At 44.5% G+C, this 15,726-nt stretch overlaps 1 protein-coding gene across 4 annotated transcripts in view; it reads right to left on the reverse strand.

The window, feature by feature from the left end:
* The window catches only part of arhgef6 (Rac/Cdc42 guanine nucleotide exchange factor (GEF) 6), a 149,599-nt gene that overhangs the window by 43,867 nt on the left and 90,006 nt on the right, over positions 1-15,726 (reverse strand). For all 4 annotated transcript variants that reach the window (XM_080187785.1, XM_080187784.1, XM_080187783.1 and 1 more), the window contains exons 7-9: positions 9,110-9,204; positions 5,868-5,963; positions 2,583-2,705 (exon numbers count right to left, since the gene is read on the reverse strand). In XM_080187785.1, coding sequence (XP_080043911.1) covers positions 2,583-2,705; positions 5,868-5,963; positions 9,110-9,204 — 314 coding nt within the window. The remainder of the gene's footprint in view (positions 1-2,582; positions 2,706-5,867; positions 5,964-9,109; positions 9,205-15,726) is intronic.

The following is a 15,726-nucleotide window of genomic DNA, read 5'->3' on the forward strand; positions in this document are numbered from 1 at the left end:
AGATGGCAAGAAACTACAAAGGGTCATGAACGAAGCCCGGTCCATCACTCAAATCAACCTCCCATCCACTGACTCAATCTACACTTCCCGCTGCCTCAGAAAAGCAGCCTGCATAATTAAGGACCCCAAGCATCCTGGACGTAGTACCTTCCACCTTCTTCTGTCGGGAAAAAGATACAAAAATCTGAGGTCACGTACCAACCAACTCAAGAACAGTTTCTTCCTTGTTGCCATCAGGCTTTTGAATGGACCTATCTTGTGTTAAGTTGATCTTTCTCTATATCCTAGCTATGATGGTTTAACTACATTCTGCACTCTCTCATTTCCTTCTCTATAAACGGTATGCTTTGTCTACAGAGCGTGCAAGAAACAATACTTTTCACTGTATACTGATACTTGTGACAATAATAAATCAAATCAATCAGTCACTGTCCACAGGATCTATTCATCCTGATACTTATGGATCATAATAAAGAAACACCTACATTTCTATAACACGTTTCAGTTACAGGCCGTCCCAAGATTCTTCACGGCCCATGAAAACCTTTTGATGTGTAGCCATTGATGCAATACAGGAAATGCAACAACCCAGTTAAAAAGCAAGATCCCACGAACAGTTAATGGCCAGAGATAGTCTGCATCAGGGATGTTGGTTTGGATTGACCTAGGACACCGGGGAGAGCTCCCTTGCTGCCCTTTAAACTAGTGATGCTGGATCTCTTCATCCACCCTGGGGAACCATCCCATGAAGAAATGGGGAATTTGTCAAGTAACCCAGCCAACAGTTACACCTTGAGCAACTTAAATAAACATTTACGGGATCTTACTATGCGAATATTGGTTGCTGTGTTCACCAGACAGATCATGTGACTGCACTTTAAAACAGTCGTCAATTTATCCTGACGGTGCAAAGGGAACTACTCTCATTGAAAAACTTTTTCTTCCCTCAGTGAACATCCTAAAATATAAATTATTTCAATCAAAAGTTCCTCAATACAAAACTTTCCAACTTCAGTACACCAAAAATCCTCTGCATTGAATATGTTATTGTGAAAACGAACGTCCCGGCAGTGAGTGTATGATCAGAGAATTGGATCTGACAGTTTCTGTCTTGTCCAAATTAGGTTCAATGGTCAGCGAATGAATTAAAGGCCATTCTGGTAAAAGTAAATAGAGTCTATTCTTAAATCTTGCTCTGTCACATTAGCCACCATGCTGGATCAGAACTGGATTGTTTAAACTCTTGACCATATAGTTAGAAGATATAAGAGCAGCACAGGCCATTCAGCCCATCAAGTCTGCTCCACCATTCAATAAGATTGCGGCTAATGTGTGATAATCCTCAACTCCACTTTAGAACATAAGAAATAGGAGCAGGAGTGGGCCAACTAGCCCCTCGAGCCTGCCCCGCCATGCAGTAAGATCATGGCTGATCTGATAGTGGTTCAGTTCCACTTATCTGCCTACTCTCCATAACCCTTAATTCCCTTATTGATCAAAAATCTATCTACGTGTGACTTAAACACATTTAACGAGATAGCCTCCACTGCTTCAAGGGCAGAGAATTCCAAAGATTCACTACCCTCAGAGAAGAAGTTCCTCCTGAACTCTATTCTAAATTGACTCCCCCTTATTTTGAGGCTGTGCCCTCTAGTTCTTGTTTCCTTTCTAAGTGGAAATAATCTCTCTGCTTCTACCCTGTCTAGCCCCTTCATTATCTTATATGTCTCTATAAGATCTTCCTTCAACCTCCTAAACTCCAGTGAGTACAGGCCCAGTCTACTCAATCTCTCCTCATAAACTAACCCCATCATCTCCGGAATCAACCTGGTGAACCTTCTCTGCACTCCCTCCAAAGCCAATATATCCTTCCGCAAATAAAGGGACCAAAATTGCACACAGTACTCTAGTTGCGGCCTCACCAGTCCCCTGTACAATTGCAGCAAGACCTCCCTGCTTTTATACTCCACCCCTCTCACGATAAAGGCCAATATTCCATTTGCCTTCTTGATCACCTGCTGCATCTGCAGACTGAGTTTTTGCAATTCATGCACAAGGACCCCCAGGTCCCTCTGTACAGTAGCACATTGTAATTTTTCACCATTTCATCCTTCCCACTTTATTCCCAGAACCCTCGATTCTCTCACTGATTAAAAATCTGTCTGCCTCAGCTGTGAACATACTCAATGACCCAGTCTCCACAGTAAAGAATTCCACAGATTCACTACCCTCTGCGAGAAGGAATTCCTCCTCATCTCGAAATTAAATGGATCGAGTACCCGAGCATACTAACACTGGCACTAGCTGACATTTTTATCAATTAGTTTATTTTCAAGATGAGTGATTATGAAATGAATTCATTCACAGGACTTCTTTTTAAAAACACACTAACACATAACCCCACACCTCTCTTTATAGCACAAAATCTGTTAATGTGAGGTTGTGTATAACTAAATGGAAATAAACAAGCCACTTTATAGAATGTGTGCAAACACGAATGGCAAATTTTAATTGAATTAAGAAAATTAAACTGATTATAGGCACAATCCCACCGAGCACAAAGCCCTGAGGCTTGCAAATACCTGTGTTCAGTGAGGACACTGACTGCAGATGGATGGTTAGCACAGTACGTGAGGTACAACGACTTCATCTGAGGCATGAGGTTGAGGAAACAGCCTCCTACTTTCTGCTGGCAATCTGGCAACCTGCAAATCAAACCAATTAAGTTAAATCTCACAACAAACTGATGACCATGGTAACATCAAACTCAACTCAGCCTTGGTTCAACCAAGTTAACTAATCAGTCAATTTCTACAAATCGATGCTGAGCCAGTGCCGCACTGTCAGAGGGTCAGTGCTGAGCGAGTGCCGCACTGTCAAGTTGTGCCTAGTTTGTGACCAAAGACAGGAACCATTTTGTACAGAACAGGATGTCAGAAGCAGGAATTTATTCTGTTTATAATAAAAACATTGGGCTGTGTCTGTGGAGAGAGCTGACGCAATGGCATGTTATACATTTGGGATCTGGGTTAGTGAGCTGTTCCTCACGCCATACAGGCTGTCTGACCTCCTGAGTATTTCTGCCATTTTTCTGTTTTCAGTTTAGATTTCCAGGATTAGTTGAGAGAAGGTATTGGCTCAGAATCCACCTGAGGCATTGTAAGCAACAGATGGGCCTGGTCTCAATGCTGAGAAAATGGAATGGCTCATTTCAGAATATATCTCTCCCTTTGTATCTGCCCTTCTGCCGGTGCAGGGCATAACCTTTTGATTAAAGAGCTGGTTAAATTGAGATTTGATCAAGGTGATTACAATCATGACAGCCTGACTGGAGTCAGTCAGGAGAGATGGATGCAGTGGCTGGAGTGAGATTAACCAAAGGAACACAGACATAAGAGAATAAACTAAAGCACAGAGGGATGTGGAAAAACATGCTGGAAGTTAATTCTCAATTTCCCTGTATTAGATATCAAACATCCATCGTCCCGCACACATTGTAACATCATCCCTCATCTATCTCCCAAACCTTTCATACTCCCCATACCCGCAGCAATATTCACTGCTGATTCGCAATGGCTTCCTACGCCATCTGTTCTCATTCTGTCCGCTCTCCTTAAATAGCCTGCCATCTGCCTTATAGGAGGTAAATACAAATGCTTTCGGAAGCCTGTGTCTCTGAAAACACACCCCATTACATCAAGCGCGTCATTAACCATTTGAGCAGAAACACACAATGATTAAAGTTTTAAAAGTGTATCGGACCATCAGATCAGCGACCATCTTCCCCTCCATCCTCCTCACCCCCTAACCTCCCCTATTTCAGAAAATTTAGATTGCCCCAATGGTGCTGAGCTCCCTGCAGCCTTTATTTGTTTATAAGCCTTTATTGTCAATAAGATGTTGAACCAAGGGATGCATCACAAAGCAGATAACATCTAACAGGAGCACTGAAGTCCTGAGCGGTTTTTAGGTTCTGAGATACCGGAGATTCTTCAGTTGGGATGGAGTTACCCAGAGTACCCAGGCTTTGGCTGGGGCGCCGTCCAAACTAGGGCAACATTCCCGAGGAGTGTTGACTCGAAGGTGGAATTTAAAAACTCCATCCAGGCACTGACACGGCTGTTCCTTGGCTCTCTGAAGAGGCACACACAAAATCAATCGATAATGAAATCCCCGACTGTTGTTTCTCCCTCATTCGGCTGTTGTGAGCAGATTCAAGCTGAACCTCGCTGGCAATCAGCTAACTGAACACCAGACAAGCCCTGGATGGGCCCTGGGCAGCTCCTGCCCCCAGCAAGCAGTAAATATTCAATACTTAACCCGACAGGAGGGCGAGTAACCAAGGCCACAGCTTTAAGATCATTGGGTAGACACAAGGTGAGCGAGTCTGCAATGCGGAAAGTGCTGGTCAGAAGGGGGATGGGAGCAGATGGGGGTGTGGATTAACCGCGCAGCTCTTTCCAGAAGCCACTGCAGACACCATTGGCTGAATGGTCTGCTTCTGTGCTGTATCATTCTGATTTTATTGGTGCAGCAGGTTTGGGTGGACCAGGGGACATTAGAAACGTGATTGATAAAGTTCTGTGCCTTGCAGGGTTATCCTCACCCTGCCGGTGAGGTTCAAGTCCAGCCAGTGGCCGTCCTATTGCCAACCCATCCACTCCAGACCAGGTCAACTAATGGGCACAGAGGAGCTTCCTCCTGTCACCGCGGTATGTTACTGTGGCTGGGAGTGGCCCACATCATAGGGCAAGCTCAGCCACAGGTCAGGCAAGTGGATAGGATCTCCTCTGCGGGTCCTCTCAACCCAACAGACACACCCTGCCCTCAACTCAACTTTCCTCCTCACCCCCTGCCACCCCCTGCTCACTAGGACCGGTTGGCAGGCCACTGCAAGTCCTTATCCACGCACCTCGACCCTGTCTTCACGTCTTAATTGTTCTGTTAAAATCATAGAATCCCTACAGTGTGAAAGAGGCTATTCGGCCCATCGGCAACAATCCCATGCAGGCCCTCTCCCTGAAACCACAGATGGGATTAAGAGGAACAGGTGATGAGTATAAATTGCCTTTCAATATATAAATCAGAGATTGCTGGAACACTGAGTTGCACGGGGGGAGAACGGAGAGACTGAACATGTCAACAAATTCTTCCCACAAAGAAATGTTCTGTTCCTTGGTTTTGGCTTCACCAATAGGCTTGGTGGGACTGTCTGTAATCCCAATACTGGCCACTGACATCGAATAAGCTTTGGATTTCCTCCCAAACGCTTCGACCTGAAGGCACTAACGCAGCTCCCAGTGTTAAATAGCTAGGGGAGGCCGTCAGGATTGTGAACGGACCTTCCCACTGACCCTGGAGGAGGAGAGCTGTGGAGTCCTGTAACACCCAGCCCCATGTTGCAGACTCAATGGTAGAGATCGATCAACGTGATTATACAACAATGATGGAGTTATTGACTAATGTGATTGCCACAATCAGAGGTGGATTATACAGAGCTGATCCATTAAACTCGGTGTCAAGGTAACGATTTTACAAACAGCACTCTGACGGCATTTATAAAAAGAATGTATGAATTCACAACAGGCTGAATCAGGAATGTGCTTCTGCGCATTGCCAGCTGTCCCAATTACTTCCCATTCCCAGAAGTGGGTTGTCTGGACAAAGCGATTGGGATTTGGGCCAGAGACAGACAGACCAACTCACCCAGTCAGAGGGAGAGGAAAGTGAGCAGTGCTAACACACACAGGCACGGACAGAATGGAAAACCAAGTGAAGAGTAAATTAGTTATCCCTCCCCCCATAAAAAATTCAAAATAACTAGGACCTTGGAGCTCCAGTGAAGTTCAGAGACTACATCAACCTACTTTGTACATTCCTCCAGAGTCTGGTAGAGGTTTTGCTGAAACGAGCTGATTTCTTCCAAGTTACCTTTTAACACACTGATGTCACTGGCAGATAATCTGGAAACAAAAACCAAGAAAGCATAAAGAGAGGGTCTGAGTGGTCAGGGGAAACAATCAATACAGCTCAGAGACTAAAAATATCATTCAAAAGACAAAGCTGGAGTGAGAGGTTATTCTCCTCAGAGCAGAGAATAATAAGGGTGGAGGGATTCAATAGTGTGACTGATATTGATAGAATAAATAAACGAGTGAAACAATTTCCAGTCACAATGGTTGGTCAGAGGCTACAAACTGAAGATAATTCATAAAAAGAATCAGAGGCAACACGAAGGGAAAATACATTGTGATCTGAGAGGATTCTGGAAGCAGATTCAGTAATAATCTTGTAGACATTGTGCAAGTCATCAGTAAGGCCACAGACGGAATACTGTGTACAGTTCTGGTCACCCTATTATAGAAAGAATATTATTAAACTAGAAAGACTGTAGGAAAGATTTACTGGGATGCTACCGGGACTTGATGATTTGAGTTATAAGGAGAGGCTAGATAGACTGGGACATTTTTCGCTGAAGCGTAGAAGGCTTGGGGTGATCTTTTAGAGATCTATAAAATAATGAGGGGCCTACATCAGCTAAATAGTCAATATCTTTTCCCAAAGATGGGAGAGTCTAAAAATAGAGGGCATAGGTTTAAGGTGAGAGGGGAGCGATATATAAGGGTCCAGAGGGCAATTTTTTTCACACAGAGTGTGGTGAGAGTCTAGGACGAGCTGCCAGAGGTAGCAGGAAAGGCGACTACAATTTTGTCTTTTAAAAAGAATTTAGACAGTTACATGGGTAAGATGGATATAGAGGGATATGGGCCAAATGCGAGCAATTGGGACTAGGTTAAAAACTGGGCAGCATGGACAAGTTGGGCCGAATGGCCTGTTTCCATGCTGTAAACCTCTATGACACCAAATGATTTCTGCTTCAACCACCTGCCTTGAAGAAAAAGCAGAATTATAAAAGAAATTTCCCAAGTTGTACAGATGCAAGACCCCACTGTAGTCTCCACGAATCTTGCCATACTGATCTGCCAGTGCTATCTGGCATGATCTGGGCAGAAAGCTACTCCCATTTGGAAGGATTCCCCAAGAAGTGGCCTGGATCCTGTCTGAGAACTGTTCCAGCCAAGTGGACAACTGCACAGAACTTAGTGAGAGACAGGATTTGGGAAGCTCAGCTTGGAGCAAGATGGAGTTTGTGTGTGTGTGGGTGGGGGGGGGGGGGGGGGGGGGGGGGGAAACGGGCACACGCGGGTAGCGGTGGTGTGGTTTGGGCCGACTGATGCTGAAAAGGGGATTTTTGACAATTTGTGCTAAAAGCACGGTTAAGGAGCTGAGGTGGACAATTTGTCCTTAAGAAGTGGGTGTCATTGGCAAGGTTGCAAAGATGGAGATGTGAAGACATTTTGAATTGCTGCTGTCTGAATTCCTTTCAGTTTGTTACATCCTTGCTCAGCCACTAGAGGGCAGTTGAGAGTCAATCACATTACTGTGGCTCTGGAGTCATGCACAGGCCAGACCAGGTAAGGATGGCAGATTTCCTTCCCTAAGGACAATCCAGCAGCTCTGCAATCACTTTCACCAAGACTAGATTTTAATTTCCAGTTAAAACTGAATCGAAATTCTCAAACTGTTTCCATTCTCCGGATTATGAGAGTGCAGTAACATAACCAACAGATTTACTGTACCCTGTGACACAGGGACCAGGATACATTGCTGGAATAGGAGGGAAATGAGGATGGATTCTTGAGGAGTTTTGCAGCAGGAAGATGCATTGAAAGGCCAAGTAGGAGTGGAAATCTTGGAAAGGAGACCATTGGAATGATTTGATTTATTATTCTCACATGTATTAGTATACAGTGAAAAGTAGAGTCGAAGGGAGATGGCTGAGGAGGTTGTACTGTTATTGTAATAAACACCCCAGAGATTTGGAGGGAGTTCAGATGGGGCAATAACGCCATGGCCAGTCGCAACAACAAAACTCCTATCACTAAGTGAACAACCTGAGCTTTGACCCAGGCAATAGCCTTGTGCTAATTCTGGATGAGTGACCCAGGGACCTAGACAAATGCTCCACAGAAGACAATTCAAATCCCACTATGACAGAATTTAAATTCAAGTTATTAGTAAATCTGGAATATAAAGCTAATCTCAGTAATGGTGACCATGAAACTCATCTAGTTCATTCATATCTGCCATCCTTACCTGGTCTGGCCTACATGTGACTCTAGACCCACCACAATATCGTTGACTATTAACTGCCCTCTCAGTGTTGTATCAAACCGCTACAGCAAAGTAGCAATGTGGGTGCACCATCACAGAATCCCTACAGGCCATTCGGCCTATCGAATCCGTACCGATCACATCCCATTCAGGCCCTATTCCGTCAACCTGCTAAGCCCCCTGACACTAGAGTTAATTTAGCACGGCCAATCAACCTACCCCGCACATCTTTGGACCATTACGACGTGGGCATGGTTCAACAAGGTAGCTCACCACTGGGACACTGAGATATGGGTAATAAACACAGCCTTGTCAAAGGCCCTCATAATCACATGAATGGAGAAATAATTTTTAAAATCTCAAACCCACGTGTGGTATCCGTGCTGATATGAATCAGGCATCAAGTGTTATTCCATTGGGTATTCCCCATTGAAAGATCAGAAGGCTATCGAGATGAAATCAGGCTGAATAATCACATTAACTACACATCAGCACCATGAATTCTTAATTCTTGAAATGCATAACTGTCCTACAACATCTACCTGCATATTGATAGCATCTTTACCCTATCAAAATGATCCAAGGTGCTTCACTGGCACAGTCGATTTACAGTTTGGTCAGAGGTGATTGTGAATGTTCTAAAGGACAGAGTGATGCTGAGATGTTGGGATCGAGTGCCACAGCTTAAGGCCCAGGCACCTGGGGGCACGGCCACCAATGGTGGAACAATGAAAATCATGGATGCACGAAGGCTCAGAATTGGAGGAGCATAGATATCTCAGAGAGTTGTGGAGCTGGAAAGGATGAGAGAAATAGGGAGGGGTGATGATACGATGGGATTTGAAAAAAAAGAATGAGAACAGGGAATTACAGTAGATCAGTGAGCAGCTGGGGAGAGGGCAGAAAGGCATGCAGTGCTAGTTTGGATACTAACTTGTCATTGGCCTGCAATGACCGCAGGTATGTGTTGAGTAATAACTGGAGCTCCTTTGCATAATCTCGTTCATTGTCCAAAATATTCTGTATAACCTTTGGGAAGAACAAGATTTTACAATATGTTCATATAGCCACAATTCATGTACTTTCCAGAATAAACAAAACTTAATACATTTTAATTCAGCTGCATTTGTGTCCCTGGGGTAGCATAGTGGTTAGCACTGCTGCCCAGAGCGCCAAGGACCTGGGTTCAATTCCCAACTTGGGTCACTGTCTGCGTAGAGTTTGCATGTTTTCCCCATGTCTGCATGGGTTTCCTCCGAGTGCTCTGGTTTCCTCCCACACTCTGAAAGAATGCTGGTTAGAGTGCACTGGCCATGCTCAATTCTCCCTCAGTGTACCTGAACAAGCACAGGAGTGTGGCAAGTAGGGGAATTTCACAGTAACTTCATTGCAGTGTTAATGTAAGCCTATTTGTGACACTGATAAATAAACTTTAAACATTTATTCTTGCTGTCTACAGATGGAGGAAATTCCTTAACATTGGCCCATGTTATTTTCATTGTTATGCTTTAGTTTACCAGCATTTCCATGTATAAATAGAGCTTGTTAATTTTGGCTAATATAGAATCTTAAAGCACAGAAAGAGGCCATTGGCTCATGGTACCTGTATCAGTTCTTTGAAAGAACTATCAAATTAGTCCCAGTCGTCCTGCGCTTTCCCTGGAAATTTCATTCTCTCTCCTTTCCCATAAACTATTTCATCTTTGGAAAAATGGATTTTAGAAAATGCTATGCACAAAACTTGTGGAAAAAAAAGCAGACAATGCAGCCTGAAATGATTGTAACTGTTCCTGCAGATGAACAGGCATCACAGCAATGACAGCTCACATTGTGGCCAATTAATCTGTGATGCCTGTACAGGTGCCAGGTGTACCATTGTCCACCTGCCCTTAACAGGAATGAGCTCCTACATCTTTTGAAATAGCAATAAAAAAGAAATGAAAAATGATATGTGCGGCAAGAAGAATCCAGACGTTTGATTACATTTCCAAACTCCCAGCAACTGTGCCCAGTGCAATTGCAAAACCTTACATCTCTGATCCAGTGAGTGCATTTAGCGAGTACTGTGTGCAGTTTTGGTCGCCGCATTTACAAAGGGATATTTTGGCCTTGGAGGGAGTGCAGAGGAGGTTTACTAGGCTGATACCGGAGTTGAGGGGGTTGAGCTATGAGGAGAGGCTGAATAAACTAGGCTTGTACTCGTTAGAGTTTAGAAGAATGAGGGGAGATCTCATTGAGACATATAAGATGATGAATGGGATGGATAGGATAGAGGTGGAGAGACTCTTCCTGCTCAGAAAGGACAGTAGGACTAGGGGGCACAGCCTCAAGATAAAGGGGGGGCGGTTTAGAACGGAGTTGAGGAGGAACTTCTTCACTCAAAGGGTGGTGAATCTCTGGAATTCTCTGCCCGTTTAAGTGGTGGAGGCTGCCTCGCTAAATATTTTTAAGACGCGGGTTGGTGGGTTTTTGATAAGCGAGGGGATTAAGGGTTATGGGGAGAGGGCGGGAATGTGGAACTGAGCCACGACAGATCAGCCATGATCTTATTGAATGGCGGGGCAGGCTCGAAGGGCTAGATGGCCTACTCCTGCTCCTATTTTTTACGTATTTATTGCAAGATTGCAGCTAAACAGTGGTACTCAGCTCCTGACTGGCCCTAAATATATCAGTCTGCAGCCCTGGCATTGAGGAGACTGAACTCCTAGTGGGGAGTGCGAGAGAAACTGACACCTGGCCATGTGATCGCTGAGTTTCTGGAATATTCCTTCTCTGCTGCATTCCCAACACCACTCCAATGCAGTTAGAAACAAAAGTCAGTCTGTGAGCAGAAATGAAGCTTTAATCAAAGTTGCTATAATTGCTTGGAAGACTTGCCGAGGGATACCAGACGTTCACAAACTGTTCTAAGAACGTCTCCAGATTTAAACACACGAGCAGCAGCAGCAAGTGTTCTCAGCGTGATATTCTGCCACTGAGTAGGTGACTGCCAAAGTCTGTAACCCTGTCTCTAACATGATCACTTCATTCAGTCACCAAGCTGTTGGCCAGAGATTTCTCTAACGCACAACAATTTAGAAAAAAAGACTGGAAAGATTTCAAATCTCCCAGCAAAGCCTGAGTACAGAACAGGAACAGGCTCTTCGGTTCTCCAAGCCTGTGCTATTACTGAGTTTGATGTTTCCTTCATGACACCAGAAGCTATAGTTTAAAACTTGACTGGCTGGAAAGAGCTTAGAGATGTCCAGTGGTTGAGAAAAGCACAATATAAATACAAATTGTTCATAATTTTTAACCGGAATGGTGTAGTAAGTCCTCGGAGGCAGAAGTCCCTTCATCAAATCTGTTTGTTTACAAGCCTAACAACAGCATAGAGAGTGCTTTCAGATAGCAGTATACACTAGGGTTCTACACTTCAGCAGTCAGAGATAAGCCTCTGATCTTCAGGTAAGCGTTCTCCAAGGCGGCCTTCACGACAAATCAGAATTGCTGAGCAGAAACTGATAGCCATGTTCCGCACACGAGGACGGCCTCAAAGAGGATCTTAGGTTCATGTCACGCTATCTGTAACCCCCATGACTTGCGTGGGCTTGCAAACTCTCACTAACTGTCCTGGCTGGAGACAATACACATCTCTTCAACTTGTGTTTAACCCACTCTCCACTCACATTATCTGTACCTTTAAGATTTGATTACCTGTAAAGACTTGCGTTCCAACCATTAACTTGTAAATTGAGTTTGTGTCTGTATATGCCCTATTTATGAACAGAACTCCTCGCTCACCTGAAGGAGGAGCCTGAGACTCCAAAAGCTTCTGCTGCCAAATAAACCTGTTGGACTTTAACTTGGTGTTGTCAGACTACTTACTACACTAGGAGAGCCAGAGGAACTGACACTCCTGATTAAATACAAAGCAAGAGGCTCCTTGATTGGCCTATAAATTTGGCCCCAAATCAGGGAGTTCTATCAGGCCCACCTCAATTGCCCGTTTAAAGTCATTACACTCGGTTACTTTGACAATGCAGAGGTAAGAAAGGTCAACAGCTTCACTTCTAAAATTATTCGTTAAGCGGAGCTGGAGGCCTCTCGTTCCTCCACTGTGTGGAATGATTGAAGTACAGACACCTGGATGTCCCGGTGTGCTCCACAGCCAATGGAGTGCTTTTTGTTGTCACTGTTACACCACAGAAATTTCCCACATGTTGAAATGAGCTTGTTTTTAGTGATGTTGATTGAGGGATAAATATTGGTCAGGACACTGGGGAGATCTCACCTACTCCTCTTTGAAACACTGACCCAGAGAGCAAACAGGGTTTCACGTAAAAGCCAGCACATCTGACAGTGCAGCATTCCCTCAGTGCTGCAGGAGGAATATCAGCCTCAATCCCAGGCTTGAGGAATCAAAGTTCACAGGACATAGTCAGCAATTCAAACCAGGCCTTTCAGCTGGCAAATTAGGAAACACTTCCACACACAAAGGCTGGTGAAAGTTTAGAATAATCTTATGAAAATGGGGCCTAACGTGAAATCAATTCCGAATTTTAAATTTGACTTTTTTTAATTCATTCCTGGCACATGGGCATGGCTGGCTGGCCGGCATTTATTACCCATCTCTAGTTACCCTTGGAGGGCAGTTGAGAGTCAACCACATTGCTGTAGCTCTAGAGTCACATGTAGGCAGACCAGGGTAAGGACGGCAGATTTCCTTCCCTAAAGGACATTAGTGAACCAGACAGGTTTTTCTGACAATCGACAATGGTTTCATGGTCATCAGCAGATTCTTAATTCTAGACTTTTTTTATTGAATTCAAATTTCACCATCTGCTGTTGCATGATTTGAACCTGAGTCCCCAGAACATTAGCTGAGTTTCTGGATTAATAGTCTGGCAATATTATCATTAGGCCACCACCTCCCCGTAAATTGATATATTTTTATTAAATCAAGGCATTAAGGGATATGGGAAAAGGGTGGGAAGGCAAGTTAGGTCACATGTTTTCACTGAATAGCTGGACAGGCCTGACGGGCCGATTGGCCTTCTTCTGTTCCCATATTCATATCTTGCCTCAAGGCTCTGCAGAGAGGCTTGAACCCAGAACCTTCGGACCCTGAGGGAGGAGCATGATTGAAAGTGTGGTTCTCAATCCCACATGGATCACTGATGAGAGGTTCTTCCTCAAACCCCAATCATTACTGTCAGAATTCACATAGCACAGCGCTGAAGTTAGGAATGCATTCACAGAGAAAGCAAGAGAGAATAAGGGGGCATGAAGACTGAAGAGAAGGAGTTTCTTTACTCAAAGGTGGCAAATCATTGGAATTCTCTCCTCCAGGGGCTGTGGAGGTTCAGTCAGCGAGCATGTTTGAGATAGAAATTGATAAGATTGCTAGATGAAATCAAGGGACATGGAGATAGTGCGGGTAAATGGCACTGAGGTCGATGATGATTTGCCATGATCTAATTGAATGGCGGAGCAGGTTTGATGGGCTGAATGGCCTACTCCTACTCCAATGGTCCGAAGTGAGAGTAGAAAATGAACAGTATTGTGTTTAGCAAGATCGGTAAGAGATCAGCAATATTCATCAATAATATGCTCATCCACCAGTGATTTATTTAGAGAATGTTATTAAAGAAAGTTGTTTTCCAGGAAAAGTTTTAAAAATCTCAGGTGGCAGAGTATTTTTTGTGATCTTGAAAGCTGCTTTGAACGAATCAAATCCAAGACAGGAACTGTTCTTAAACATTGACAGAAGGAAATGCAAAGACTAACTGTCCAAAACCAGAGACAGAGCCTTCTTCAGATACTGCCCGCCCTCCCAGTGCCCTCTACAGATGCCGCCCGCCCTCCCGGAACCCCCTACAGATGCCATCCTCCTGGCGCCCCCTACAGACACCGTGCACACTCCCAGCGCCCCCTACAGACACTGTCTGCACTCTCAGAGCCGCCTACAGACGCCATCTGCGGTCCCAGTGTCACCTACAGAGTATGTCTGCACTCCCAGTGCCGTCTACGGACATCATCTGAAACTCCCTTCAGGAATCAAGTCCAACCCAATTCTAAATCCAGTTGAAGCGCGATGCCAGACTCGAGTCCGGTTGGTTTTGGTGGTACTGTGAATAAGTGGTGGGGGGGAGGGGGGGTTGTTGTATGTGCAGAATTCTGAAGCTGCAGAACGTTATTCCATTGTGTTGTTTGATGACCATTATCTTTCAAATTTGTCTGCCCTGCCCCTTCACAATCCATGTGGTTAACTGCAGGTTGTCCCAGCTGATGGCCGCTCTGGTGAAAGCTACATGAGTAATTTACACATTTCCAACTAAACTCCCTCCTCAAGGAGTGAAGTTCAAGATGACAATCTGTTACTGAAGAAACAGGAAGATTGGATATTTATATCCAGTGTGCAGTACACTACATGGAAATGCTGCCTACTTAACACAAAACCTCTTCCTCATACAGCAGAGAACTCGAGTGAGGGAAATCACACATGCCACTGACTCACTGGATTGGATCACTCCAAACCTGATACTATGACAATCTGAAACAAAAACTGTGTAGAAAATTCCTGTCTTTTTTAGTTTAAAAATTGTTTATTAGTGTCATGAGTAGGATTACATTAACACTGCAATGAAGTTACTGTGAAAATCTCCAAGTCGCTACACTCTGGCACCTGTTTGGGTACACTGAGGGAGAAGCTAGCATGGTCAATGGGTCTAACCTGCACATCTTTGGACTGTGGGAGGAAACCAGAGCATCCGGAGGAAACCCACACAGACACAGGGAGAATGTGCAGACTCCGCAGAGACAGTGACCCAAGCACGTATCGAACCCAAGTCCCTGGCACTGGGAGGCAGCAGTGCTAACCACTGTACCCTGCCTCAGCAGAACAGATGGAAAAGATCTCAGGAATCCCACAGAAATTCCAACTCCATTCACATTAGAGAGTTCAGAATAGAAAAGCAAATGTAGGAAATATAAACCTAGGCAGCCTTAATGTCAATAAACTGCTTGTTAAAGTCAGCAGCAGCTAATTAGCACACAGCAAGATCCCACAAGCAGCAAAGTAATAACAGTCAGATAATATGTTTCTTTTAGTGAAGGGCAGCAGTGATAACTCGCCTGCCCTCCTTTGGAATAGTATTCTGGGATCATTCGCATCCACACAGGATAGCGAGGCCATTGCTTTAACTTCTTATCCAACAGCACATCGGAAAGAGGCTGGACGTGAGCTCCTCAGGTAATTAAACAAGGAGTCATTGCTAAAGGGCCCAAAACAATGAACATGTTGCATCAACAGATAACTGCATCTGGAGGAAAAAGACAGGAAGGTTGTGTGGTTAATGGAAAATTCATCAATGCCATAGCAGTAACACAGTGTGGTACTCGCTCAAAGTCAGATATCTGCTTTCCCCTCACTTTTTTAAGAGGCAAATGAGTTTCCTTTCAGCTTCTTTTGGTGTCAGCTCTGGCTCAATAAGTCTCTTCATCAATGCTCACAGCCAGAAGGTTCTGGGTTCAACTCCCACTCCAATGACCCAAACAGGCAGGTTCACA

The sequence above is a fragment of the Carcharhinus amblyrhynchos genome, chromosome 4, assembly GCF_965287045.1.
Source record: "Carcharhinus amblyrhynchos chromosome 4, sCarAmb.v2.hapA, whole genome shotgun sequence".
Taxonomy (NCBI): domain Eukaryota; kingdom Metazoa; phylum Chordata; class Chondrichthyes; order Carcharhiniformes; family Carcharhinidae; genus Carcharhinus; species Carcharhinus amblyrhynchos.